Genomic DNA, 27690 nt, shown 5'->3' with positions numbered 1-27690 from the left:
CAAAATGATAACATTGTTCGAACACAGTGAGTGACACTGTGATACTGGACACTAAAGAAACACACTTTATATGTATATATTTTTTTCTTTTTCTTTTATTTTTTACTGGAACACGTTCCTAGACGGTTACAACGAAGAAGATCGTTTTATGTAACACACTGGATATTGTGTTGATTTCCCTGACAACTGAAAGACGCCATCGGCAAAGATAAGAGATGGCGAGCCCGCCAAAGGTACGTTTGTTTACAGCCATAACCCTTAACTGTATTTTTAAAAATAATTTATGGACTTAAGTTTCGGGGAGAGAGAGCGAGAGAGAGGGAGAAAGTTAGTTTACGTTGACATCTGACTATGCGCATATGATGTTTTTGAATCCTGTTTAATCTAGTCTTAACCAGCGTCTGTTTGCTCAAATTTAATGTGCTTAAAAGTCTTATATTTGGTTTAAAACATCTGCAGATAGCCTATCCTGTTACTAAATCAGCTTCAAATTCATTGCAGATATTTACTGGAGTGATACTTCAGATTGATCCAGACACCTCAGTTGCCACCAGGTCATTCCAAGAGAGTTTAGATGCTTATAGAAAAGGTATAGTTATGCGATTGGCAAATGATGGAAGTCCTGATCTAAGACGAGAGGAGATGTGTCTGAAGGACCAAGCTGCTGCAGGCCTGGGACAAGCTCAAAGTGACTCTTTAGTAGTTCAAACCGTTAAGGTTGATGATATTGTTATTAAATACATCCATGAAAAGAAATTGAAGGACCTTCACACGATCGAAAATAGGAATGCAGTTTCCATAAAGCTGTACAAAAGTCATGTGACTTTTAGGTCCAATAGTGGTAGAAACATTCAAGCTCAATTTGCTCGAGAACAGTTTATAAAGTTATATCAAAAGATTTCAACAGGGCTGCAAACTAGGACATTCGTTTACAATCCCAAAATAATTGCATTTTGCACTGCAGACTTTCCAGAAATCTTAATCAAAACAGACCAAAAGCAAATGAAACTGACTGGCAGCTTCATTTGCCTTGAAAGATTAGAAACATTTTTGAATGGGAGTGCACAGCACAGCATGGGAAGGTATCCACAGCACCAAGCCCCAAGAAAAACAAAAGATGATGACACACCTTACAAGCAGCCTGTGAAACCAGAGACATTAACAGACCAACCCAAAAATGAGACCTGTCCAATTTGTTTGGATTTAATCAAGCCAAATGATTGCAGTGTCTTAACTAAATGCAAGCACAAATTTTGCAAAGACTGTTTGGCTAGAGCTTTCCAGCTGAAACCAGCCTGTCCGATATGTGGTGAGATATACGGAAATCTTACAGGGACGCAACCAAAAGGAGGAACCATGACCGTCTCAAGGGACAGCTCTTCTTTACCTGGATACGAAAAATATGGAACGATCGTAATTAGCTACTACATACCAAGTGGACGTCAGGGGGTGAGTTAATGAATGCAATGAATGTAATGCATTCTTCAGCTTTGAGCAGTTCAATATGGTAACAATGTTACACCTCAGAGTCATTTGATTACCTCATACTCTGCAGGATGAACACCCAAACCCAGGCATGGCGTACCAGGGTGCGTCCCGCATAGCTTACCTTCCTGACTCAACAGAAGGGCACAACGTACTGAAGCTTCTGCAGAGGGCGTTTAACCAGCGACTAACTTTCACCATTGGATATTCATCTACCACTGGAAAGAACAATGTGGTGACCTGGAATGACATTCACCATAAGACGTCTCGTGATGGAGGGCCAACGCAGTAAGTCGACAATTTGGGTGTTGTCAACATTTTCTGGTGGTTACCTTGTCTAAGACAAACCTTTTATTTTCAGCACTGGTTAAATCTAAAATTGTTGTAACAATGCTTTTTTCTTTTGTAGTTACGGTTACCCAGATCCAGACTACCTGAAACGAGTACAAGATGAACTGAAAGCAAAAGGAATTTACTGATTTCATGAACTCCGTAATGAATACAAACACTATATGACTATAACCGGAAGCCATATTAAAAATTACAGTACTTTTTTTTTAACTAGTCTCTTTAACAGTTAAGATGTAGCCAACTGTATTAATTGCCATGTTTTAGTTTTGTAACATTCTAATCTCATAAAGCAGCATAAGAGAAGCACAATCACATTCTGTTTTTAACTGTAAACCTTAGTAGTAAAGGCATAGTATGTAATTTTTGCTGCGATAGGTCGCTTATTCAAAACTATAACAAAGCTGTAGACTGATGATGCTGTGATCGAGCATGGAATCGTGGGAGTTGTAGTCTTTTCCTCCACAGCAGATGGAAAGCAATCCAATGGACTCGGGCAGAAATCATGTTCATGCTGGTTCCTGCCTCATTCTTCCCTAAATATTGAACTTTTTTACAGTTAAGTTTGCTCACTTAAAAAGCACATTATTTTATTTATTTCTAATGAAATAGCTGCAAGTGCTGAATTTCTACTCGTACAGGTCACTTTATTTGATCAATTAAAACAGTTTTACTTGGTCTAAACAATCCTACTAAAATACATTTGAGTGTGTTGAAAATGATTTTATTATTCTACTAGTGTGTGTATATATTTTTATATATATATATATATATATATATATATATATATATATATATATATATATATATATATATATATATATATAACATTTAAAACCAGCACTACAAAGTCATTTCAAGCCTATAACAATGATTCATTTTGTCAATAAAGGTATTCAAACAGGTACTAACCTGTCTAATAAAACGCATATTAGAGCGTCTTTGGTGTTTCCATGGTTTCTACAGAGATAGAGCAACAGAAAAGGCTAAAGCGAATATGATGTAATTAACAGGCGATGCAAAGACACAGGCTGTTACGGTTAAAATTGCGGATTTCACTTTATTCTACCAACCCTACACCTACTCCTAACACTCTACTAATGCGCAACTACTCTAATGAGAGTTGGTCAACATGTAGGTGCAATGCTATTTATAGTCTACAGAATGTCTAAGGGGACAGTCAAAATAAAATCTAAAAGACTTACCTGTGCCAAATGTCCTAGCTTTCGGGCAGCTTGAGTCAATGATTGACCTGTCCTAACACTGATTTGCAGATATATGGCTAAATTAGTAACATATAATATTTTGTGCAAAAAAGAAAAATGGAGTGTTGTGTGTGCTTCAGAGGAAAGACACTTTATATAAACTATTGTCATGCAAGGCTTCTTTCAGGCATTTTATGATCTTTTCCAAATGCAATGCAAATGTTTAACTAACTGTGGGTCAAAGCTGAGTGAGGCTGCACACTTCTGGGTATGATCTGGTATTCTGCAGTACTTAGTAAACATCTGATTTCAATTAGAAGGGAAAAAAAGACAAAATTGTGTAAAGTATAGGCAAATTTGAATTTAATGAACATAAACAGATACATAAGCTACTATTTCCATAACTTGTAAAAAGCCAAAAAGCTCGATCTGTTCGCAAAATAAGGAAAAAGTAAAAACGTACTACAGAAAATATTTGGCCTCCGTGTTGCTGTGGCATTATTTACAATATATACAGTATTTTCACATATGACAGTATTGTCAAATTTGCCATTAAACCCTTATCTATAAGGCACCAAATGCTAATAGCATGATCTCTTTTTTTTTTACCAATTTGTGCGGAAAATGTACAAAACCATACAAACAGAACTATGACATGAACAGTCCATCACAATTAATGTAAAGTAATGAAATGAAATAATATTTGAAACAATTGTGGTATACAGTTATGTGTACATGCATCTAAGAACTAACCCCCATTTTAATCCTTTAAAGAGACATTTTTATTAACTGATCAGATTGTGGATTTTAGGAATACTCATTGTAATAAATCTGATTTACATCCCTTTTTTTAGTAATGACAAACTTGACAATGCATATTGATTATGTAAACTTTCACTTTAGATTAAATGTAATATTAAGCTGTTGCCATTCGATCAATTAAATCTACAATGGAATAAAAAGGAATATATTGCAAGTGAATATCATGTGGATTTACCAGTATTTCAGAGTCCCATGGAAAAATACAAAATACTTTTCTGCACACAAAATGATCAATACTACATATTTTAATGTGCCCTTTTTTTCTTTTTTCTTTTTTTTAATAAAACCCATAATTCTGCCCATAAGTGAGAAAAGTGTTGTGGTGCTACATCTCGACTTTATGTAAAAGTTGCATTTCCTCAAATAATATTAATTATTTAACGTGAACAATTTAATACATTTTAACCAAATGTGTTGCCTTTATGCACATATTCCTAATATCTATATTGGGTGATTATTCTCAAAAAAGATTGTGATTTTAACGACAGAAAGTAATGAAAACAACCACACAGGTGTCTAAATATCGCTATAAAGAATTGCAAAAAAGTTAACAGAACACTCACACATTTGAACCTTCTGTTAATACATTACAATGTAAAAACAACAAGCAGCAAACACTTATTCTGCCTTAAAACCACCTTACAAAAAAGATTTATATTGAAAAGACAATTTACAATTGGGTGCCGATTTTGTCCTTTTATCAAAAAATTCCGTAACCATACCAAGGAAAACAAGTGATTTGAAAATTTAAGGAAAGCAGCATGCATCTTATGTTTAGTGGTTGCTGCCGAATATATAAAGGTTTTACTTTAGCTTTTTTTAAAGTTTTTTTTACGTTGTAATCTTTTTTTTATATAGTTGGTATAGTCACTCATCAATGAAAATGTTACAGCAAAGCTGTATATTTAAAAAGATGAAAGTTAATGAAGTGGCAGGTTCGGTAATTCTGGGCAAATTCTAAACTGAGGCCTTTAGAAATTGTAAACTGACAGCTACTTTTAAGTAGCATGACATACAGGGATTTTGTCAAAGCTCTCCATCAGCTGTTAATGCAGTCAACATCAGGAGTCGCTCGCTTGTGTTCAGCACTGTCAAACAATAAATACGTCTGTCTTTGAAAGGCATTTAAGATTATATGGAAGTTTGAAACTATCATACATTAAGAAAAATAAAGTGCATATACAGTAGACACCTTTTGTATACACAAATTAATGTACTTTAACAAGTACAACTCTTAGTAAACAAGGTTAGATGGAGCATATCCACACAGGAATATTGTATTTTCTCCAGGAAAGTCTTAAAATACTGTACTACTTCAAAGTGTTTTCATTTTTTGTATCTTTACAAAAAATAAGTAGTCCATCAGTTGAACTGAGAGACATACCATGCTCTTTGAAAATGTACCTTGTATTTATAAACTTAGCAAAATGGTAATAGTTTGAATAGCCGTTGTAAATATGCATGTATCCCAGGGGAACAGTATAAATAGTGTATTTTGAAGGTTGTGAATATCCTTTTTGTTGTTGTGTGTGTGTGTGTTCGGTGGTTACCAAAAAATACATGGTATTGGCTTCCTACGCTCAAATGTCCAGCTTTGGGAAAGAGGTCAAGGCAGCGGTATTGTGTTCAAACTCTTTCATCCAGTAGCCGTTTGATTGCCGATGACTCGCAGGATCTCCCTATGAATACCAGGGTCCTGTGTGTTTATACTCGTGTCACCTACCTGTCCGTCCTCATAACTAGTTGACAAGAGGTTTTAAAAACAAAAACAAAAATAAACAGAGAAAAGGGAGAGTTTCGGTTCAATTTCAGTTCAGTTCTTTGCCAATAACAAACTCATCAGATGTGCTGCTTTTTATTTTTTATGTAAAGGGATAGTTCACCCAAAAATTACCCTATGATTCACTCACCCTCAAGCCATCCTAGGAGTATATGACATTCTTCTTTCAGACAAATACATTCTGAGTTATATTAAAAATGTCCTGGATAATCCAAGCTTTATAATGGCAGAAGCCCAAAAAAGTGTATCCAACAATTATAACGGTACTCCACACGGGTTAAACTTACGGAAAAAGCATAACTGCCGCAACAAATACGTCGGCAAGCATATTGAACCGCAAGAGGCACTACACTTTTTGAAAGCTAGATATATACACTTTATAAAGTATTTTTTGGTGAACGATCCCTTTAATGCATTCTGTTTGGGGCATTTTTACAGATAAACATTTAGCAAAACAGTTATTTTATATTATATATATATATATATATATATATATATATATATATATATATATATATATATATATATATGCTGAGATGGATTTAAATGTACTTACACAAAGAAAAACCGTGTGCAGACATGATCTGTATTTGGAACTACCCAGATGTCACCATGCTTGTGCAGGTCTGGAGATGTAATAGCTGTTATATAAAAGAAAGATTATTACAAACTTGTTTTAATGGTTACAGATAATGATGTAAATCTGTGTAGAGGCAGTAAGTTCAAACATGAACCTTCACATAAGGCTATGCATTTCAGGTTGCGGCTCTGCAGAAACTGTGGGTTCTGGCCTTTCTTCTGTGACTGAAAGCAACAAAAAAATGAGGACCAACTGGTTTCAGATACTAAGTATCATTTATAAAGCCTTTAAGTAAGTCGTTTAAGTTATGACTTTTTTCTTTTTTTTAGTACCGGACCAAAAAATGTCATTGAATACCATTGAATACCTGCAAATGAATATTGGACTTGTTGGCAGCAGTTTCGTCTTTTGAAGCAATTTTCTGCTGTTTTTTATTCATCCCTATGAGGAAAAAAAACACAGTATGTCAAGCAATTACACTTGTAACAAGTTTTTAATTATATTTAGTTTTTTTTTATTGTGCATTTATGCATGTGGAAAGTACAGGAAACATCAGTATCAAACATCCTGGAAGAAGTTAGCTCATAAAAGTTTCAAGACCTGAGTAGCCAAAGGATATGCTTGATAATGGACTGAGATAGATTCCACTCCCATAGATAGCGCCATGGAGCTGCAAAAAACCAAAATGATTTAGAATTCAAACCATGTTTTACTTACTCTCAAAAGGTGAAGTGTGTCTGCTGAACTACCCAGAAACTTCATATGGTTTCCATACACCAGTGTTTTTCAATCCTGGTCCTGGGGACCCACCACTCTGAATATTTTGTATTTCTTTTTTATCTGACATTCAGCTCCCTAGCTTCCAAGGTTGTGAACCAGTATATCGTGCACAAGAATTCAGGCACTGGTAAGGACAGCAATAACCCTTGCTCACTTGACTCTACTTCTGGGGCAAACCTGCGTGCAAAGTTTTGCTAAGGTTTCCGAGTTGAACGTCATGTTTCCTAAAAACGGTGTGCAACAGGGTTTAAGATGCGTTCTCTTATTTGGTGGGTGTATCAAAAATGCCCAATTAGAAGCAACATGTATATAAACCGAACGGTATTAAAAAGACAGTTTACGCAATGGCTCCAATTAAAGTCTTTACAAATGTGTCCGCTGGAGCTCGGTATATGGAACAATTTTAAATATTAGAAGAAATGTTTGTCTTTTCATCCTAAAATGCGAGGCAAATGCTGGATCACAATAATAGGAAACCACAGTTTCCACGAATCCCTTCACTCTTTTATTCTGGATGGCAAGGGAAATGACTGTAACATTGAGCGTGTATTAAATTTGTTTATAATGATTTCATCAAACTCTGAAAATTATTCAAAAAGAACACAAAGACTGGCCTCCTCAACTGCAACTCCTGCATCATGAGAACAGGGTGTTCAACGCACCACCATTTCAGTTAAAAATAAACATTTTGTTGGGGCTGAACACAGCCCTGGTGACATGAAAACGTCTTCATTGTACAACATCAATACTAATATTCATGAACAACAGCAGAACTGATATCTTTCTGATATATTTAAATGTTATTTAAAGCTTGTTACAAATGAATTATGTTCATTGACTAAAACATCCATCTCATTTTATGTTTGTTGGCTCGCGTGATTTATATTGTGCTTTATAACTTCTGTTTAGGGAACAAGGTGAGCATCAATTCTCCCTGGTTTTCACAATGCATTGTGGGATTTTTTAGGACTTTCAGTGCAACGGAAGGATTTTGTGATTGATCAGGGAGTTGGTCATTTTAAGGGCTGTCTCAGTGCCCTGACTGCTGAAGACGCACCCCTAGTTCAGTTCATGGAGCGCTCTCCTAATGAGCTTATGATCTGAATCAGGCATGTTAAATAATGCAGCGTCCATACTGCATGATTTTCAAAGTCATCAGATCAGTACGTTTCACACTGCATGACTATCTGGGGTACCAAACACACACGAGAAGTGATTGGGAAATAATGCAAGATTATTTGGAATTATAAAAAAATGACAATCCAAATTGTCTGTGCACTGAAAAGGAGAAACGAAAAAATAGATTATGGAGGAGGAAATGATTGGGGAGACACAAGGGAGCAAGGTTTGTGTGTTCTGTAAAGAAATTTGGAGGTAAATAAATGAATTTGCAATGTGCTGATGTTGCGGCTTTATATAATTTTATCATATTTGTGCTTTGTTTCTGTTTGATATAATTATAAATAAATACATTGATATATATATACACACATACATATACACACATACCATATTTTTATATATATATATATATATATATATATATATATACACACACACATACATACACACATATACATATATATATATATATATATATATACACATACACACATACATACATATATATATATATATATATATATATATATATATATATATATATATATACATACACACATACATACATATATATATATATATTACACACACACACACACACAGGTCTAGAACTCCTCCCTGAACCACCCGCTGCCCTGTATCTTGCCCTCTCATTGGCTGTAGGTCTTCGCCAACGTAATGTTGAGCCAGAACACATTTTCACACAGCAAGATCCAGATATTTAAGACCCATTGGTGATTCTCTTTCATATTTCTCTAAGATAATTCACACTGTGTGTGTCACGCACATGAACAAGCAACGATTTTGCCCACGATTTCGGGTCATTTGTCGGCAATTTAGTAAAACATGTTAGCGAGTGAAAAATCATGCCTTGAATCGTGTATTGTAAACTCTGCTTAAGTGAGACATACAAAATGTGCAGAGCAGTGGCTCTCCAGGACCAGGATTGAAAAACACTGCTTTGCGCAACTGACATTGCACATCTTTTCCTAATAAATAAACCTCTTACAGAGTGTTTAGAAATGTCACTCTTAAATGATTAAACTGCTAAAATTTAACAAACTATTAAGTTCCTCCTTGCATATTATACATTAAGGTGTGTAGTGGGGGAAAAAGTCAGTGTGCGTTTGCGCGGATTTTTAAAGTTCACCCAAAAATTCATAATTTCCTCAACCTTGTGTTGTCCAAACTTCCGTTCATCTTGGGAACACAAATCTAGATCTTTTTAAAATCTGAGACAGTTCTTTACTCTCCACTGACAGCAACTTAACTACCAATTTGACACTTCAAAAAGTTCATAAAGAGATCTTAAAATGAATCTATGAATTGAGTATTTTAGTCAACATTCTCTAAAAAGACACAATTGCTTTATATTATAATATTGAATATAAATATTATGTTAAATTGAGTTTTTTTATTCACATATAAACATTAATCTGCACATATACAGAAGCTCAGCCGAACTGGTTCTTGTGGAAACTCAAATGTGCTGCATAACTAAGAATGAACCTCACTGGTTCTTGTATGCAAACATGCTTGTGCTTCCATTTACCACAACTGATCTGTGAGTCAATTAATGTTTATATCTGAATAAAAGCCTAAATTCAATACGTTCATCATATCACTCACTTCACTCAAAGCATATGGATTAGTTTAGTTTAGATTAGATAAGTGGTATTTGTGTAGGCTGTCAATGGAGGGACAGAAAGCTCTCAGATTTCATTAAAAAGTTCATCATTTGTGTTCCGAAAATGAATGAAAGTCTTACGGGTTTAGGATGGCATTAGGGTAATTATTTGAATGTTTGAGTGAACAGTCCCTTTAAAATGTTTACATAATGCAGTATGCATAAATATACTATTACATCATATATTTCTTCTATAAAACCACTGGCTTCATCCAAACCTTATCCCAGTTTAATTACATAAAAAACATAGCAGTTTAATCATCATTCCTCTTTAAAATAAACAGGGTCATTTACTGAATCGGCATCAAAATGAATAGTGAGTACCTGAAGTCTTGTGTTTGATGCCACGACCAAACCATTCCTCAAAATGGAGTGCCAGTTTTCTATGTGTGATCCACTGAATGCGATAGAAAGAGAGATAGTGCCAGTCAGTTTGTCTTTTTAAAAGAATGGAAAATCAACAACCACTGTTCTCAAGTTGGCAAAAAAAAACGTCACACCTGTACAGTTATGGTTTTAATCAGATTTGTGGGGGGAAAAAACTGATTTGAAACCTATTCTATGACTCAAAAAATCTACAGGGCTGTTAAATACTCGAATCTGATAGGATGGACTGTTCTAAGGTGTGCAATTATTTTGAGATTGAGATTGAGATTGAGAAACGCACGGCTAAAGTATTCAAATGAATCATGTCCATATCACTTTGCCGAATGATTTCAGTTATTTCAAAATGTCCTTACAGCCTACAACAGCAAAAGAACCAAAACCCAATAAATATAATAAAAAAGTATTTTAATGGTTTTTGCCACACAAGTAGGTTTTATTATGTACAGAAAGCAAATACTATTTCCCACTAAAAAACATGCACACACTCGTCTCATACAGAAATGTCGGCACTGATCTGACTTTGATCATTAAAATAGTTTAGCTAGTAAGAAATGTCATGCAGCTTTTAAGTTGCTAAGTATAAACGGCACTGTTCTTGAAGCAGATAAATGCACAGTTTCGCTATTATTAGAGGCGCTGCCGCCGAACACTGTCGAGAGACGTACAGATTCAGGTAATTCACACGCTTAATCTCCCTCTCTCCCTCCCTCTCAAATAACTGCATTAATAACCTCATTAGGCTGCTAACAATTGCTGAAGCCTCTGTTACAAGCTCTAAAATTATGTTTTGAAATTATCAACGGAGGCATAGGATGATACACACAAGAGCGTTTTAAAAGTACACATAATTTTTCCGAGGTTTATAAGACCTTACATAATTAACCGTTATGTTTCCACTTCCATTCACCACGGGTCCCCTTACAGCAAAGTCACCATTTTGAGCTGCCATGTTTCTACAGTAGCCCTAAATACAGTAGATTGTAGTTCTACAGTAGATTGTTCTACAGAACGCTAGCTACTCCCTACGGTCTCAGACGACAACATCTTTGTCCTGTGCCGTTCACCGTAGCTTCTCTATGTGCTTCAAAAGGAAGGGGCGAGCGGTGGGTGGTTGCAATTCGCAACAGCACTGATAGATGCCGCTAAAATGTACACAATGCACCTTTAAGGACAAAAACGTGACATGTCTTGAAACACATCAGAACAATGTATTGAAACCATAGTACAAGGAGAATAATTGACTACACTCCGTGAAATTATTAGAAAATATATTTTTTAATTTTTAATAAGTGAATGGCCTGTCATCAATTATTCCTTACATATAGTTTGCCGCAGCAACTAAACTAGTTACATCAGCTGGAACTGATTTCCTCTTATTGGGCCAGTGAACTGCACTTCCAAATTTAGCTTATTTAATATTAGTGGACAATCAAAAAGCCATGAAGCATTTAAAGTGAGAAATGGTGTCTTTTCTGATACACTAGGTCTTAGTGCGCAAATCTGGCTTGTGGCTACAACATTTGTTCAGCACACCCACAGACTGCCTGATTCACATTGCACACAAAACTACCAAGAGCTTGCCAAGAATGGCAAGCTCCAGGAAGACTGACATTGTAATATACTTTGGGACCAGATAAAACACATTTCCTTAAGCCCTGTTGTGCCCTAATCATGAATTAATGAATGTGTAATGCTATCGAAAAAAATGAATATAGTTTCTTAGATGTTTAAAATGGAACTTACTGAAAAGCAAAGGTACTCCCAAAGAGGACTTTGGCAGCTCTAAAGTTGGATTCTTTGGCTGGCGGACTGCTGAGCAGGAGGAACTGATGGGGTGTGTGCATGAACTTCAGTTGCTGTTGTGATAGAAACAAGATATAAGAGCATATACTTGAGACGTTAAGACTTAATCATCTTCTCTGCTTAAAACTGGGAAAAGTTTCACAGTGCCTATGAATTTAAAACTCTCTTCAAAAATACAGAAGATGGTTTCTAAAAGAATCATGGTTCTCCCTTTTAGGGATGTAATCCCAGTAAGTCTATGAAAGATTAATCATTATGCGTCTAGCCTAGATCATCTTTATCTAGACCAGAGAAATTTTCACATTCTTGTGGCAGAAATATTTAAAGAAATCATAACAAATGCTTAAGATAGATACAAGACTTACTCTAGTAACAGGAAGCTTCACTATGTGTGATCTGTTACTGGATATCACCCTGTAAAAAAATTGATTTATTAACCATATACCCCATTAGGTGTCCACTTCAGGACAGTAAAGGACATTTAAATACTGTATATGAGTGACTGTATGCCACACGATCATACTGACTGTCCAAGGTACTACAAAGATGGATGCACACACTCTCCATGACTGTGTAATTAGAGCTGTTATGAGAGCTGACTGTCACATTTAAACATCATTAAAATGCAGAAGTGGAGTAGATAATGATTAGTGTCATTTAGTCATACCACTGCAGTAGTGGGTGAGCCAAAGGATCGTGCTTGTCCATTTGTCTCTTTATCTCTAGATATGGAGCCTGGGCAGAAGAAACGGCAACAGTTAAAATTTTAAAATGCTCCTCCATTAGGAATTAAAGCACTGGTTGATTTCTTAGAAGACTAATGCAATGGTGGATACAGGGATTGTGATTTAAATGGTTAAATAAAATATTATGCAGAACACTTGTTTTTAGACTTTCTGTAAAAGTATATAAATATCTTTTATATATGGCATACATTTATAAAATATTATATTTTAACGTATTAAATTGTAAAATAAATAAGTAGCTACACTTTATTTTTTAAAGTTTAGTTTTATATACATTTAAGTACTGAGTAATATTAATTAACTACTAAATATTAGTAACCCTGTTACTTCAGGGTTAGGGTTTGGTTTAGGGTAAGTTGAATGTACTAAATCATGCATCATTTATATTTTTTACTGTAGCAGTTACATGTCACGTGTAGCAAGGACACAGTAAAACAAAGTGGTAACAAATTAGTATATTAAATTGTTATAAACATATTTAAAATGAAAATCTATCAATTATAATTGATTGACAGACTAAACAATTTAACAACCTTAGAACAAACAAGCTCTTGTAGATTTCTAGTTGATACCTGGGTCATTTCTCTGATCGATGTGATACTGTCGAGTGCTCTCATCACTCGGTCATAGTCCTTTTTCTGAAGAAAAACCCAAACACTCAATGTAATATTCCTTTATGAGAAGCAGCATTATACAAAAGAGATGGGTTAAGCTAAAGCTAAATGCGCTTAGCGTTTTAAGTACCCTGGGGTTGAAGGCAAGTGCTTGTGAGTCATTGGGATCCACTACAGAGGGATATGGCTCAAAAATGACAACTTTCCTCGGCGACTCCAGTGCAGATCGGCACATGGAGACCAGTAGGTCTACAACCTGTTATCACAAACAGAGATTATAAAGGCATATGATTAGAAGTATGTTTTATTCTGTACTGTATTAATTTTTCGTTTGTTTTTGTACCTGAGCACCAGTGGCAATCTCATCAGCAGCCTCATTCATGACCCCTAGAGTTTGGAAGGCGAATACACATAACTCTCTCTCACACACTGTGGGCTGCAGGACACATATAAACAAGATCATTAGAACAGAAAATTATATTATTAATCCTGGATTAATATAAATCACATGTAAATAAATAAATTGGCTAACTTTACTTCAACAACTATTATCCACAAAATAATACAGCACCAAATATATGCGGGGGAAAAAAAAAACGTATTTGTGACACGAAAGCATAATATGCTATGAGGATAATTTCTAGATATTTTCAAGTTAAATGATCTTCATCAATTTTAAACATTAACAGAGGCTGTCTAATATGACATTTTTTTTATGAAATAACTTGAGCCTTGGTGAGCATACAGTAAGACACGTCAGAAAATATTACAAAATCTTGCCAATATCAAATTTAGAACATTAGTGTATACTTTAAACATACAGGTGCCTTAAATGATTCGGTCACACCATTAACAGGTTAGTTCACCTAAAAAGGAAAATTCTCACCCTCTTGTCGTTCCAAACCCAAATGACCAGTGTTCATCTTCGGAACACAAACTAAGATATTTTTAATGAAATCCGAGAGCTTTCCCACCTCACATAGACTGCAACATTATTACCACTTTCAAGGCCCAGAAAGGTAGTCAAGACATCATTAAAATAGTCCACGTGACTATGGGGGTTCAAACTTAATGTTATGAAGCGGCGAGAATCCTTTTTGTCGCAAAAACAAACAAACAAACAAACAATTATTCTACAATTTCTTCTCTTCTGTGTCAGTCTCCTACGCTGTTCACATTGTAAACACAGTGCAGCACTTCCGGGTTCTACGTCAGAATGCCAGCTTCGATGTAAATGTCGGATTTGAGGGTGAGTAATTAATTAAATACTCACATGAGGGTGAGTAATTAATTACAGAATTTTCATTTTTGGGTGAACTAATTCTTTAACCAATACAAGATTGCTAGTAGAGCAAACAGACTCACTCTGAGCATTGGTCCATTTTGGAACACGTGAGGTTCATCGCAGACCACACAGAATTCATTCAGTACAGGGATACGCTGTTCTGCATACTCCATAGTCTGCAATTATAAGTCAAGTCAACATATATAGCAACCATTCATTACAACAGCCTTAGCGGCTACCACAAGACAAATATTTTCATCATGTTTGAAAGATTTGGAATGACTTGACAGTGAGTAAACAATGTTTGTTGCACATTCAATTTTGTTCATAAGAATACTAATGACTAGAAAATGTCAACTACTGCAATGCCCTCAAGCTCAGGTTGCTTTGGAAAAAAAGATTTTGCATATATTTGCAAGTAAAAGACTGTTAGACTGTAAAATACTGTTTTGATTAATGAAATAAGGCAAAGTAAGAAGTGAATATATATATATATATATAAATTTTGTACCTGAACAAGGAAGCCTCTGTCTCTGACTGGAATGGATTTAGCTCCGATGTTTGGCTACTCGGAAAAAAACACAGGGAAAAAAATGGTTTTGAACCATCTAAATGTTGTTAGCTAAATACACAAAGTTGTTTTCACTGCTTCAGGCCAAACATTAATTTCTGGGACAAAATGTCAACTATTTAATTTATCTTTCTGCATCTATTTTTTTAATAGATCTCACTCTACTTGACCTGTTAAATTCACTTATCTCTGGTAAGTCAGAGCAATTCACTGTGAATCTATGTTTATGTATATAAATTCTGTTAAACAATTATTTCATATCCAAAACACTCAATCAGCTATCTCTGACCAAAGCCAAACCAAACCGTAAAACCATAACTTATTGTGTAACCTAAAGAAAGTACGTTCCTTAAAGGGTTAGTTCACCCAAAAATGAAAATGCTGTCATTAATGACTCTCCCTCATGTCATCCGACACCCGTAAAACCTCCGTTCATCTTCGGAACACAAATTAAGATATTTGTGTTGAAATCTGATAGCTCAGAGAGCCCTTCATTGACACCAATGTCATTTCCTCTCTCAAGACCCATAAAAGGCACTAAAGACGTCGTTACAACGGCCATGCCACTACAGTGATTCTACAATCATTTTAGGAAGCGGTGAGAATAGTTTTTTTGCACAAAAAACCCCCTAAATAACGACTTCTATGGTGATGGGCCGATTTCAAAGCAATGTTTCTAACGGTTATAAATCATCGTATCGATTCATGATTCTTATTGCGTGTCAAGCCGTCAAACTGTTGAGTTTGTAACAACATCTTTAGTGCCTTTTATGGGTCTTGAGAGAAGAAATGACATTGGTGTCAATGGAGGACTCTCTGAGCCATAAGATTTCACCAAAAATTTCTTCATTTGTGTTCTAAAGATGAACGGAGGTCTTACGGGTGTCAAACTTACGGGGTAAGTAATTAATGACAGAATTTTCATTTTTGGGTGAACTAACCCTTTAAGATGCAATCCCAAACATCATTACCTGAGGTGTGGAAGATAGTGATGGGGCCAGGATGCCGATTAGCCCTGAGGTAAGGGAGAGGCGTCTGCTCTCGGTAACAGGCTCTTTAAAGATGTCACTTTTCTTGTCACCCATTTTGGTGCTGCTGGAGTAGGACCTGCTGAGCAGACGGTGGTGGTGCTTCAAGCCGTCCAGCTCTTCAGTCCGCACACTGCTCGAGCAGGAGCGGCCCAGGAGCCGGTGAGGCTTTAAAGCACCGCCATCGCTACTGCCAGCAGCATGTTCACAGCGAGGCTCTGCCGCACTCGACCGCGGCGACAGTTTATGAGGCCGCAGTGGCGGGCAGTCCTCTGGTTTCACAGCGGTCGAGCAGGGCCTCGGCAGCAGCCGGTGGGGCTGCTTGAGGGTCTGATGTTGCTCCATCCGCGGATCACTGGAAAGGGAGTGACCCAAAAGCTTGTGTGACTTGCCGACACAGCCGTCCATTTCTGGCTTCACTGTGCTGGAGCACGTTCGCCGTAACAGACGGTGGGATTTTGACACGCCATCCTGCTCGGGTTTGAGCTTCTTTTTGCTCTTCACACAGCCAGGAGGAGGGTAGCTGGGGGATCTGAGTTTGCACAAGCAAAGCACATTAATCACACTACGAGAATTAAGGAACACAAAAAGATGTGCAATTACCCTTGTGCAAATCCTGCACATTTCAGAATGCTTTATAGGCTGATTCACACTCATTTTATTTTTCATGTTGAGGTCTGCATAGCTCGCAGTGGGAATGCGCATTTCTTGTGCTAATGAACAACAGTAGGTCATGCCTGAGTTAATGAGATACAAAGAATTAAGCAATGCTGACAAATTGCTTTACAGTTTTTCTGCATCATCGGTTTTAAATTAAAATTGTTTCATTGTATTATTTATTATAATAAATAAAAAAACACAGGTAAGGTATTCAGGCAAGATATCCTCTTTATGACTCAAAAGGTAAACTGCTGAACCCACTGCCATATTCTTAAAATCAATTTCCTAAACATTATAGTCCAGTTCAAAACTGCTTGCCACCTTGGAGTCTTTCCAATTCAATGAAACATCAAACTGTAGAAATAGATCACATAAATCTGATAACCATTTATTAGCCGCTTTTCCAATGTCGGGCTAGTGCGATCCAGGGCTAACAACAGGGCCCTGAGGCACTGTTTCCACTGTTGGTCCAGAAGCCCCTTAGCACAAGCCTCCATAGATCAATATCACACAACAAAATTAGCTAAATCGCAAAATGAAATGAGAGAAGTGAATGTTTGGACTTTACTTTTCTAACTGATACAGTGACAGTAATTTATTAATTTGTGTCAGGAGTGAATGCACATCAATCATGCTGAATCAAACTGGTTTACCATTTCACATAAAAAGAGAACACATACCTATTTGCTTGTACCTGCTTCCATTTATTTGCGATCATAGGAATGCAAAAAACGACTCCATTAAAGGGTTACTTCAGCGATTAGCATATGGCTTTGTATCAGTAGAAACCCTGGAGAATATTCAAATTATTGTGCTTTCCCCCCTCATATCTCCCTGAGACAAGAGATTTATGCATTTTATTTCTGGAAAAATTCCTCCTATGATGCAAAATGACGATTTTTGCATCATAGGAGGAATGTTTGCCCAGAGGCTAAAGACTACAGCCAGCAGAGGGAGCTATTTCCGCATGTTTTGAATCTGCGCATGGGGGATGGGAGATTACACTCAGCTGGCAGGGAGAGCTCAGCTTGCAGACAGGATCATTTAAACGGAGCTATGGTGAGCAATGTAAGTCTTTTAACTTCTCAAATTCATTTCTATGAAAGTTAAGCTTGCAAAGGCATGAACTGAAACGCGTGCCAGACTGAACTCGCGTTGTGAATGTATGCCGCGAATGTAGTCGCGATTACCTCAGCTCTCATCACTCGTGCAGTTATTGCTCAGTGCTGTGATACTCGGTGACTCACTCATTATATTGAACAGACACGTTCAGTTTTTAATTGTAGTGTCTTCTCTAACTCAGTCACAGTAATGAAGTTGGTGGCGTTGGGAATGGCACAGGGCAGCGAAGCATTCTGGGCATTGTAGTCTTTCATCCCCATGGGACAAAAATACATTTTCTGTCTTTTCTCAGTCTAGAAGACACCAAATTCAAAAATAATTTCACATTTCTACTGCATTGATGACCCAGTTTAAATACAGATTCATATTCCCAGCGCTGAAGTACCCCTTTAAGGCTTTTATGTCAAATTTCTTTAAAAATAGTGATAATTTCTAATAATTTTCTACAAAAATGATGTGACCTGAGGAGGTTTGAGCAATCTCTTCAGTCTCATTATTCTGTTATCTGTCCTTTAAGCAAGAGCAACAGAGGAAGCTCACAAAAAGAAGAAAACAGGAGTTATACGAGTTTACTAGAGTGCATGTTTTTTTTACTATGAAATATGCGGATTCATTAGTCCGGCAAAAAAGGCACAAGGAAAAAAACATAAAACATGAAACCAAATAAATATTTGACTATAATCATATATTATTTTTCTACATTCTTTAAGCAGTCTCTGGTATTTTCCATAAACATACGTGTATTTATGTACACTCACTGGTGTCTGAAAGTGAGTTTTGATTCTGAAAATTGTGTTGAGGTAAGCTGGTAGCCTGATATAGTTACATTGGAAATGAGCAGCGGTGTCCTGACTCTTTAAAAAACGCCTTTGTTTATGACCACTCCTCAAGCCTAGTTTGACCCCTTTGGACCAATGTATTCGGCGGGACAAAAAACCCTGCCAAATGCCCCCAGGGGAAGCCCGACAAGGCTCAATCAAGCCCCGGAAGTGGCAGTGGAAACATGATTGGTCCAGGCACTCAAGCAAGCTTGCTTTTGTTCCGACAGTGGAAACCTCTGCCTATTCACACCAAATGTGAAACGCATGGATAAATGATCACCAAATTCAAGTGAGGTTCTGATCAGCAGACAGATTTTCTCCAGCATAAAAGACGGCAAAAAACATTCAAAAGAAGCTCTGTATTCACAGAATAACAATTACTATTTTGTGTGACCTTTTTTCTAATATTCCATTACAGTAATAGCACAATCAAACAGAACAGCCCGAAAACAAGTTAAGGTCAAGGCTGTCTAATGTTAGCAATAAAAACAAAAACATGAGACTCAATATTTCAAAACTGTTCTCCAATGGCAAAATAAAGGCATGTACAAAGCAATAACATCAACATAAGAAAATAAAATTTCTAGGGTGTTTTTCATTCATCAGAACCAACCAGATTTCTTAGTGAACAGCCCTTTAGTCTTGGGTTTAAAAGGACTTCAAAAAGAATACTAAACTCAGGATGGTCCAGTATTGGTGTAGCTCAGTGATTTTCTTCTTACCTGCGTAGCGTTGAAAAAATGTGCAGGGGAGACTTCACCTTCTTCTCGTTTTGCTTTTTGCTGTGTGGGCTGATGAGTTTATCTTTGCTCTGATACTTCCACTGCTGTGTGACAAAGGTTTGCATTATCCTGCCAAGAGACAGCGCACTCAAAGTTCAACGGACCTAGAAAACCCCGATATTACACTAGAAAAGAAAATCGAGAAGTTTCTTACTTTTTCAACTGATGTCCAAGTCCAAATCTGTCTTTTGTAGACACTTGAAACACATCAACAGTGGGAACTGAAAAACAGGACATGAAATTCTCCATGAGAAAAATAGAACAGAATCACAAAACAAAGCACCACACAATGTAACCGTTACAGACATTTGATTTAGCCATCAAAGCGTTTCAGAGGTTTTTAAAAACATTGGAACAGAAGGTCACTCTGAAATGAGCCACTTATGATGAGTAATATCTTGGCAGGGGAACAAGAGCAGGAATTTTAGCCATGTCCAAGTAACTTCTCTCTCTATCACTTGCAATTTGAACTGAAGTAGCCATGTTCTTGAGGCAAGCAATTTTGAACAAATCTACAATCAACAAGGACAGCTCAGTTGTAAGGAAAATCACACTCTCACTTACAAGAACAATTTACATTGTATTTATGCAAAAAAACCAACAGAAACCCCATCTAACAATGTAAGTGTGCCAAACTAGTCTAATGTTGTTAACAGCACAATGATTTGGATAATCTTCTTAACTGCATGTACGGTTAGAGTAATTCAAGCAGTGTTTCTCAACATTTTGTTACCATTGTAGCCCCATCTGTAAGGCTTAAGTACTGCTTTATTTTCCTAATATTGTATTGCATATGATTTAGCATCATTACAAATGTCCAGCTTTTCATTCAATGCTGTGGGTGAATATTAGATCATATAATTTGAAACGCTTAGATAGGATGCAAATAGAAAAGTCTCTGTCCGTCTCTGTCTGTGTGTCTGTCCATCCATCTCTGTCTGTCCATCTATGTCTGTGTTTCTGTCCGTCTCTGTCTGTCAGTCCTTGTGTCTGTCCGTCTCTGTCTGAATATCTGTCAGTCTCTGTCTGTATGTCTGTGTCTGTCCATCCGTGTCTGTCCGTCCGTCCGAGTGTCTGTCTGTCCGTCCGTGTGTCTGTCTGTCCGTCCGTCCGTCTGTCCGTCCGTCCGAGTGTCTGTCTGTCCGTCCGTGTCTGTCCGTCTGTCTGTCCGTGTCTGTCTGTCCGTGTCTGTCTGTCCGTGTCTGTCTGTCCGTGTCTGTCTGTCCGTGTCTGTTTGTCCGTCCGTCCGTCCGTGTCTGTTTGTCCGTCCGTCCATCCGTGTCTGTTTGTCCGTCCGTCCGTCTGTGTCTGTCTGTCCGTCCGTGTCTGTCCATCCGTCCGTGTGTCTGTCTGTGTCCATCTGTCCGTCCGTGTGTCTGTTCGTCCGTGTCTTTTTACCTGGTCCATTCAGATATTGTGTGAGAGAGCAGTGAAGCCGCACAATAACAGGTTCACTCCGGATCACATCCCAGGCAAGTGCAATCTCCTCCTAAGAACAAATTTTGCATTTCAGTTTCACATAGTATATAACAGAAAAACTAAGAACTAAAATATATAAATAAAAACTCAATGGTCATCGTCATTCATCTTTAATAAACCCTGAACAATAATAACACTTACATCGAGGAAAGTGACATCAATGTGTAGGTCGATGTCCACATCATCAATTGCACCATATTCCCTATATTTTAAAGGAAATAAAAAATCTTAGACAAAATCAATTCTGCCAGTGTGATTAATCTTTGTTTACAGCAGCTTTTATAGTACATATTTATTAAGACTTAAAAATTACAACAATATATTATTCAGCGGAATATGTTGTTGACAGTCAAGCACACAGCTTTTAGTGATTTGAAGGGAATTCAAAACAAATTTAGACATAATGAAGCAGTTCCCCTTGTTTATACAGACAGCTTACTAAACATTTCTCAAAAATTGATGCAAACTATCATTTGCACATGATTTTAAATCGGTTGGGTGTTGAGACAAAGAAAGCAAAATAAGACATGACTGTCTTTTTATCCACCAGAAACTGCAAATTTTAGACATAATTTTTAAGCAATTTGGCTATTAGTTACCATACAATAGCCTGTGTGGCCTATGTGATGCAATTCGAATAAAGAAAGTCATCTCAGATGAAGAGCAAGTAATTACAATAAATGAAAAATAACTTTTCTTTATAATATAGCTGTTAAAATATAAAACCAGATTCATGTATTTCTTAAATGAGTACGCAGGTACACTTAAGGTTGAAGGGGTGCAGTTTGATGCTCCATCTCTGCTGCTGTGTCTCACTCAAAGCATTTATTTCTCATAAAACCACTGTGATGAGTTTGTTGCGTTGCTCTGGGCTAACTGTTACCATAGTTACACCTCACTCCCAAATGCAGCCGCTGTGTCTCAAAAGCAGGAGGTTTGAGAAAATAATAATCCCCTTTGATCTGTCAAGGGGAAACAGCTTACATACAGCCTATAAACACACACTCATGTTAAGACACACATAAGCACACAAAATTACACATTTTCTAAGGTAAAAGAAATTCTGAGCAACTTTAAGGAATCATTTAAGAAGAATTATACCGTTCAACAAACACATTGTACAGGTCCTTCTCAAAAAATTAGCATATTGTGATAAAGTTCATTATTTTCCATAATGTAATGATAAAAATTAAACTTTCATATATTTTAGATTCATTGCACACCAACTGAAAATATTTCAGGTCTTTTATTGTTTTAATACTGATGATTTTGGCATACAGCTCATGAAAACCCAAAATTCTCAAAAGATTTGCATATTTCATCTGACCAATAAAAGAAAAGTGTTTTTAATACAAAAAAGTCAACCTTCAAATAATTATGTTCCGTTATGCACTCAATACTTGGTGGGGAATCCTTTTGCAGAAATGACTGCTTCAATGCGGCGTGGCATGGAGGCGATCAGCCTGTGGCACTGCTGAGGTGTTATGGAGGCCGAGGATGCTTCGATAGCGGCCTTAAGCTCATCCAGAGTGTTGGGTCTTGCGTCTCTTAACTTTCTCTTCACAATATCCCACAGATTCTCTATGGGGTTCAGGTCAGGAGAGTTGGCAGGCCAATTGAGCACAGTAATACCATGGTCAGTAAACCATTTACCAGTGGTTTTGGCACTGTGAGCAGGTGCCAGGTCGTGCTGAAAAACTAAATCTTCATCTCCATGAAGCTTTTCAGCAGATGGAAGCATGAAGTGCTCCAAAATCTCCTGATAGCTAGCTGCATTGACCCTGCCCTTGATAAAACACAGTGGACCAACACCAGCAGCTGACATGGCACCCCAGACCATCACTGACTGTGGGTACTTGACACTGAACTTCAGGCATTTTGGCATTTCCTTCTCCCCGGTCTTCCTCCAGACTCTGGCACCTTGATTTCCAAATGACATGCAACATTTGCTTTCATCCGAAAAAAGTACTTTGGACCACTGAGCAACAGTCCAGTGCTGCTTCTCTGTAGCCCAAAAGTATCTTGACCTGAGAAATGCGGCCCCTGTAGCCCATTTCCTGCACACGCCTGTGCACGGTGGCTCTGGATGTTTCTACTCCAGACTCAGTCCACTGCTTCCGCAGGTCCCCCAAGGTCTGGAATAGGTCTTTCTCCACAATCTTCCTCAGGGTCCGGTCACCTCTTCTCGTTGTGCAGCGTTTTTTGCCACACTTTTTCCTTCTCACAGACTTCCCACTGAGGTGCCTTGATACAGCACTCTGGGAACAGCCTATTCGTTCAGAAATTTCTTTCTGTGTCTTACCCTCTCTCTTGAGGGTGTCAATGATGGCCTTCTAGACAGCAGTCAGGTCAGCAGTCTTACCCATGATTGCGGTTTTGAGTAATGAACCAGGCTGGGAGTTTTTAAAAGCCTCAGGAATCTTTTGCGAGTTAAGATCTTTTAGAGTTAATTAGTAGATTCAGATGATTGGGCTAATAGCTTGTTTAGAGAACCTTTTCATGATATGCTAATTTTTTTTAGATTTTTGGGTTTTCATCAGATGTATGCCAAAATAGACCTGAAATATTTCAGTTGGAGTGCAATGAATCTAAAATATATGAAAGTTGAATTTTTATCATTACATTAAAGAAAATAATGAACTTTATCACAATATGCTAATGTTTTGAGAAGGACCTGTAATTAATTATTCTTTGAATAGGCAAAATCCAGCAAGCCAGGCATTTAGTGGGGTGTGTCCTGGAATTATTAAAAAGAATAATTGCAGATAAAAATTAAATTAAAAATTAATATATAACTTTGTATGAAAATACCATATGAAAAGTTGCAGGATTTAAAATGTTTTAGAAAGACATAAGGGAACAAATTGATGTTTCGTTAACTTTTTTAACATCGCGATTTATTACTAAAGAGAGATGTTTGCCAGGCTGCCAGGATACGTGTTGGACGTTGGACACAAAGGACTTGAAAAGGCTAACATTATTATACGCCTAGATAGTCCTAGATGGCCCTGGTGTCGCCAACTCAAAATCTGATTGGCTGATTAAATTTGATGCATTATTTGATTGGTTAAAGCACAAAGTTTCATTGCGATTTATTTTAAGCTAGAGGCACCCGCGCTATTGATTCTGAAGGCCTCAAGGCAGATTTTTTTGAGCCTGGCAACACATGATGGTTGAAATATAAAATAATAATAATTTGTTCGATTTATATAGCGCTTTTCAAGGCACTCAAAGCGCTTTACATAGAAGGGGGGAATCTCCTCAACCACCACCAATGTGCAGCACCCACCTGGATGATGCGACGGCAGCCATATTGCGCCAGAACCACTCACCAGCCGATTGGTGGAGAGGAGACCGAGTGATGAAGCCAATCAGGATATGGGGATGATTAGGAGGCCATGATGGACAGGGGCCAATGGGCAAATTTGGCCAGGATGCCGGGGTTACACCCCTACTCTTTTTCCGAATGACATCCTGGGATTTTTAATGACTGTATAAAAATATGATTGTATAAAAGCTCTTACATAAACAAACACTACTAGAAGCACTGTAAATATATTCAAATTCACGTCAGTGATTCTGATAGTATTTAGGTCAACAGAGAAGGCCTTGCTGGCCCTGGCGGCCCATAAGCTAACAATGTTCTCTCACAGAGACACGTACCTTGCCCTGTTCTCCACTGGTTCTCCTCACACAACAACTCAATTTGTCTCCTTTTTTGGCTTAATTGTATGGCTGTGGTCCATGATACGAGTATGAATAAATATTTACTATTTCCATAGCATCCGAACTGTCATTGCGACCCATTGTTTTCCTATAGACCCTTTTCACAGACCGTGATGTAGCGGTTTAACCGTCATCAATATTGTAAATAATTTTTTTGAAATGTTTTTAGTTCATTTATATCGCTAATAGGCCTACTCTGTATTATATTACTTTTACATCACATTGCAAAAAACAAGTTACCGCTGCTGTGAGGGGGTTTCTAATATATCTTATGGGAGTGATGGTAAAATTAACATCTTCCTCCGTTTTCACTGCCATTTTTCATTTGCTATTTGAGCAAATGGGGACACAATTTTTTTTAAAATTATGTTTCCTCTCATTTACCGCTATATAAGGTAACCTAAATATGAGAGACTTCCGCTCTGAGAAACCCAGAAATGTGAAAAGGGTCTATTATTGAAATTGACCACGCTCCCTTCCCTTCAGGGACTTCTGTTTTTGGCTCTTTTTTTTAATGCCGAAGTAAAATTCTCTCACAAACATGACTCCAGAAGCCTTAGTAGCATATTTAGTAGTATATTTGAAAGAAAATCTAGTTCCTAAATAATTTTTCTACACATTGACTCACTGGGGGCTCTAACCTGCAACATGCCCTTTAAAGGGGGCCAAACTGAACCCCCTCAGAGACTGCGGTAAAACCGGCCTAGGTCATTTTTTCAAGCAGAACACACTGAATAAATTCTCAAAATGGTTTTCCGTCCATGACTGAGGGTAAATGCATCACAAAGATCACTCACTAGACAGAATATAAACCACACACTTCAGCTCCTATGAATAGAGTCTTTTATGCTGTTCTTTCATTTGACGGTCTGCTGTTATCAAAAGCAGCTTGACAAGATAAACTTTCAAGGACGAAGCTTTTAATAGCTGTCGCCGCATGAAACACCATTCAGATTGGCAGACATTGTGGGGTGAATCACGTTCTTGTTGACAATCTGTCACAAGTTCTTTTTTCACAAAAACGAGCATGTACATGTTTTGCTGTTGTCCACAGCATTCTTAAAAGTACCAGTTTCAAATCGGTTATATCTTACTATAAATTTGCTGATTGCAGAGCAGATTAGGTAAAAGAAAGCCTTAATCATTACACAAATACAGCCCTGTAACCAAACAGAATCCGCTCAGACTCTCCTTCAGTTGACCACAGAGCATTTCCCCAAATGACAGATTGGAGAAATGGCCACCTGAGGGTTATGGGACCTGGCTCAGGCAGAGGACATCCTTGAGTGGGTTAACTGTGCCAGAATACTAAAGAACGATTGCTCAAGGTGTCGTTTCCCATAAAACATTTCTGAGTTCAGGAAGGAATTCACCATGTCAATATTTTTTTTCTGAGCTTATTAAACGTTTGCACTTTCACTGACATAACGCTACTTTATACTGTGTTTTTTTTCTTCCAAGTTTAATTTGCAAAAGTTTCAAGTTCTCACATCAACATCAAGAAAAATGAATGGTCAGTTACCTGAGAGATACTGCATGATGGCCATATAAGTCCCTCACGGCTGCCAAATCAGCCTCCAGCTGGGGGTGTTTGTGGAGCTCTCCATCATAATTTACCTGTCCACAATAACTCACAGGTCAAACCGTTGATACACAGAGCCCAGGGTTACAGACAGGAGCATCAGAGTATTTATTCAAAAATTAAGAAACAGCACTTCTCCGCTCATGATCCTTTCTACCTTGAGGCTTCCGAGGTGCATTTCTATTGGTTAAGCAGTGGGTTTTTAATCAGTATAAGATCCTGAACATTTCAAACAAGCTTCTAGACATCAATCACTGTTGATGACTGTGGCTCTGCACTCTCTTAACAATCAATACACGTGATACACTTTAGATTACTCTATTATAAGATCAGTCTCTATAGACAGTGGCCAAAATCAACTGTCTGGCTTTCTTGTGAAAGATAATTTTCCATATCAGCGTCTTTAGACTACATGTTTTTTTTTTTTTTAAATCTCTGATTGGTTTTATTTTCCTTGGTTTTTTACTTTTTTCTAATGCATCAAAGAACTGATTAAAAGGACCCCATTTCTCAAGAGATCCAAGGATAATCATAATATTTTTTCATGCAGTTGGTGGATATGCAAAAAGAAGATTAATAGGAATGGTGATACTGAAAAGGCAATATATGAAAAACAGGTTTAGATTAGCTGAACTAGTGAGGATCTTTAAATTGGAGTATTGTTTTATTTGAATATCTAATAAGTATTTTTCTTTCTTCTTTTCTAGTTTATTATACGAAGATAACTCATTTGTAGGTTGATTTCCAATAAAAGTGTAAACACTGTGGCACTTTCAAAGTATTGATCAGTTTGTTTGAGCATCAACTTGCCTATCAAAGCAACACTGGCTCAACCTATTGTATGAGATTGGGGGTGGGACTATCTCTTTGTCCAACCAATGCTATTCTGTAGGCAAACCTGCCATTATTAAACATTGCATTGGAAACGGCATTGGTGGATAATTGTTTCTTTATTTGCAAGAAACCTATGACCTATTATGTACATTGACCATGCTTTAGTTTGGTGGATATAAATGATTAATTAAGTTCAGTCTTTTTAGATATTCTGTACCAAAGAGATCAAGAAAATTCTCCAGCTGTTCTGAAGTTCAGAGAGAATCTGCCAGCATGTGGCATGGAAGAATCTCCCGAAGGCTTCGAGATCATCAGAACAGCAAAGGATTGCAAAATTGCCACTTTACAGTGAGCAAGAGCTAGCAAGCATTCACGGGCATTAGTGCATGAATCTTCATCACCTCCGGACTGGTCCGCACAGGGCACAAAGCTCACTCACTG

General features: G+C 37.3%; 2 protein-coding genes across 2 annotated transcripts in view; one reads left to right on the top strand and one right to left on the bottom strand.

Annotated features, from left to right (window-relative positions):
• The first annotated feature begins 85 nt into the window (after nucleotides 1–85).
• On the top strand, nucleotides 86–2572 carry si:dkey-3h3.3 (uncharacterized protein LOC100144568 homolog). Its single transcript, XM_067440096.1, has 4 exons — nucleotides 86–233; nucleotides 502–1449; nucleotides 1556–1773; nucleotides 1895–2572. Exons 1-4 carry the CDS (start codon nucleotides 216–218, stop codon nucleotides 1962–1964), a joined length of 1254 nt encoding a protein of 417 aa, XP_067296197.1. The 5' UTR covers nucleotides 86–215; the 3' UTR covers nucleotides 1965–2572.
• Nucleotides 2573–3384: 812 nt separating this feature from the next.
• Nucleotides 3385–27690, bottom strand: part of parp8 (poly (ADP-ribose) polymerase family, member 8) — a 44149-nt gene continuing 19843 nt past the window's right edge. The window contains exons 7-26 of the mRNA XM_067438405.1: nucleotides 26356–26450; nucleotides 21249–21309; nucleotides 21027–21117; nucleotides 19783–19849; nucleotides 19569–19697; nucleotides 16187–16775; nucleotides 15156–15209; nucleotides 14725–14820; nucleotides 13703–13795; nucleotides 13490–13615; nucleotides 13318–13383; nucleotides 12667–12734; nucleotides 12365–12413; nucleotides 11940–12052; nucleotides 10134–10206; nucleotides 6821–6890; nucleotides 6588–6661; nucleotides 6375–6444; nucleotides 6197–6281; nucleotides 3385–5599 (exon numbers count right to left, since the gene is read on the bottom strand). Coding sequence (XP_067294506.1) covers nucleotides 5497–5599; nucleotides 6197–6281; nucleotides 6375–6444; nucleotides 6588–6661; nucleotides 6821–6890; nucleotides 10134–10206; nucleotides 11940–12052; nucleotides 12365–12413; nucleotides 12667–12734; nucleotides 13318–13383; nucleotides 13490–13615; nucleotides 13703–13795; nucleotides 14725–14820; nucleotides 15156–15209; nucleotides 16187–16775; nucleotides 19569–19697; nucleotides 19783–19849; nucleotides 21027–21117; nucleotides 21249–21309; nucleotides 26356–26450 — 2172 coding nt within the window. The 3' untranslated portion in view covers nucleotides 3385–5496. The remainder of the gene's footprint in view (nucleotides 5600–6196; nucleotides 6282–6374; nucleotides 6445–6587; nucleotides 6662–6820; nucleotides 6891–10133; nucleotides 10207–11939; nucleotides 12053–12364; nucleotides 12414–12666; nucleotides 12735–13317; nucleotides 13384–13489; nucleotides 13616–13702; nucleotides 13796–14724; nucleotides 14821–15155; nucleotides 15210–16186; nucleotides 16776–19568; nucleotides 19698–19782; nucleotides 19850–21026; nucleotides 21118–21248; nucleotides 21310–26355; nucleotides 26451–27690) is intronic.

Source organism: Pseudorasbora parva, chromosome 3, assembly GCF_024679245.1.
Source record: "Pseudorasbora parva isolate DD20220531a chromosome 3, ASM2467924v1, whole genome shotgun sequence".
Lineage (NCBI taxonomy): Eukaryota > Metazoa > Chordata > Actinopteri > Cypriniformes > Gobionidae > Pseudorasbora > Pseudorasbora parva.
The sequence above is the reverse complement of the archived record's forward strand: the minus strand, read 5'-3'. Positions and strand labels throughout refer to the sequence as shown.

Coding starts and splice junctions, on each gene's coding strand:
- si:dkey-3h3.3 (XM_067440096.1), top strand. Junction 1,450..1,555: donor TACCAAGTGGACGTCAGGGG/GTGAGTTAATGA, acceptor CATACTCTGCAG/GATGAACACCCAAACCCAGG. Junction 1,774..1,894: donor CGTGATGGAGGGCCAACGCA/GTAAGTCGACAA, acceptor TTTCTTTTGTAG/TTACGGTTACCCAGATCCAG.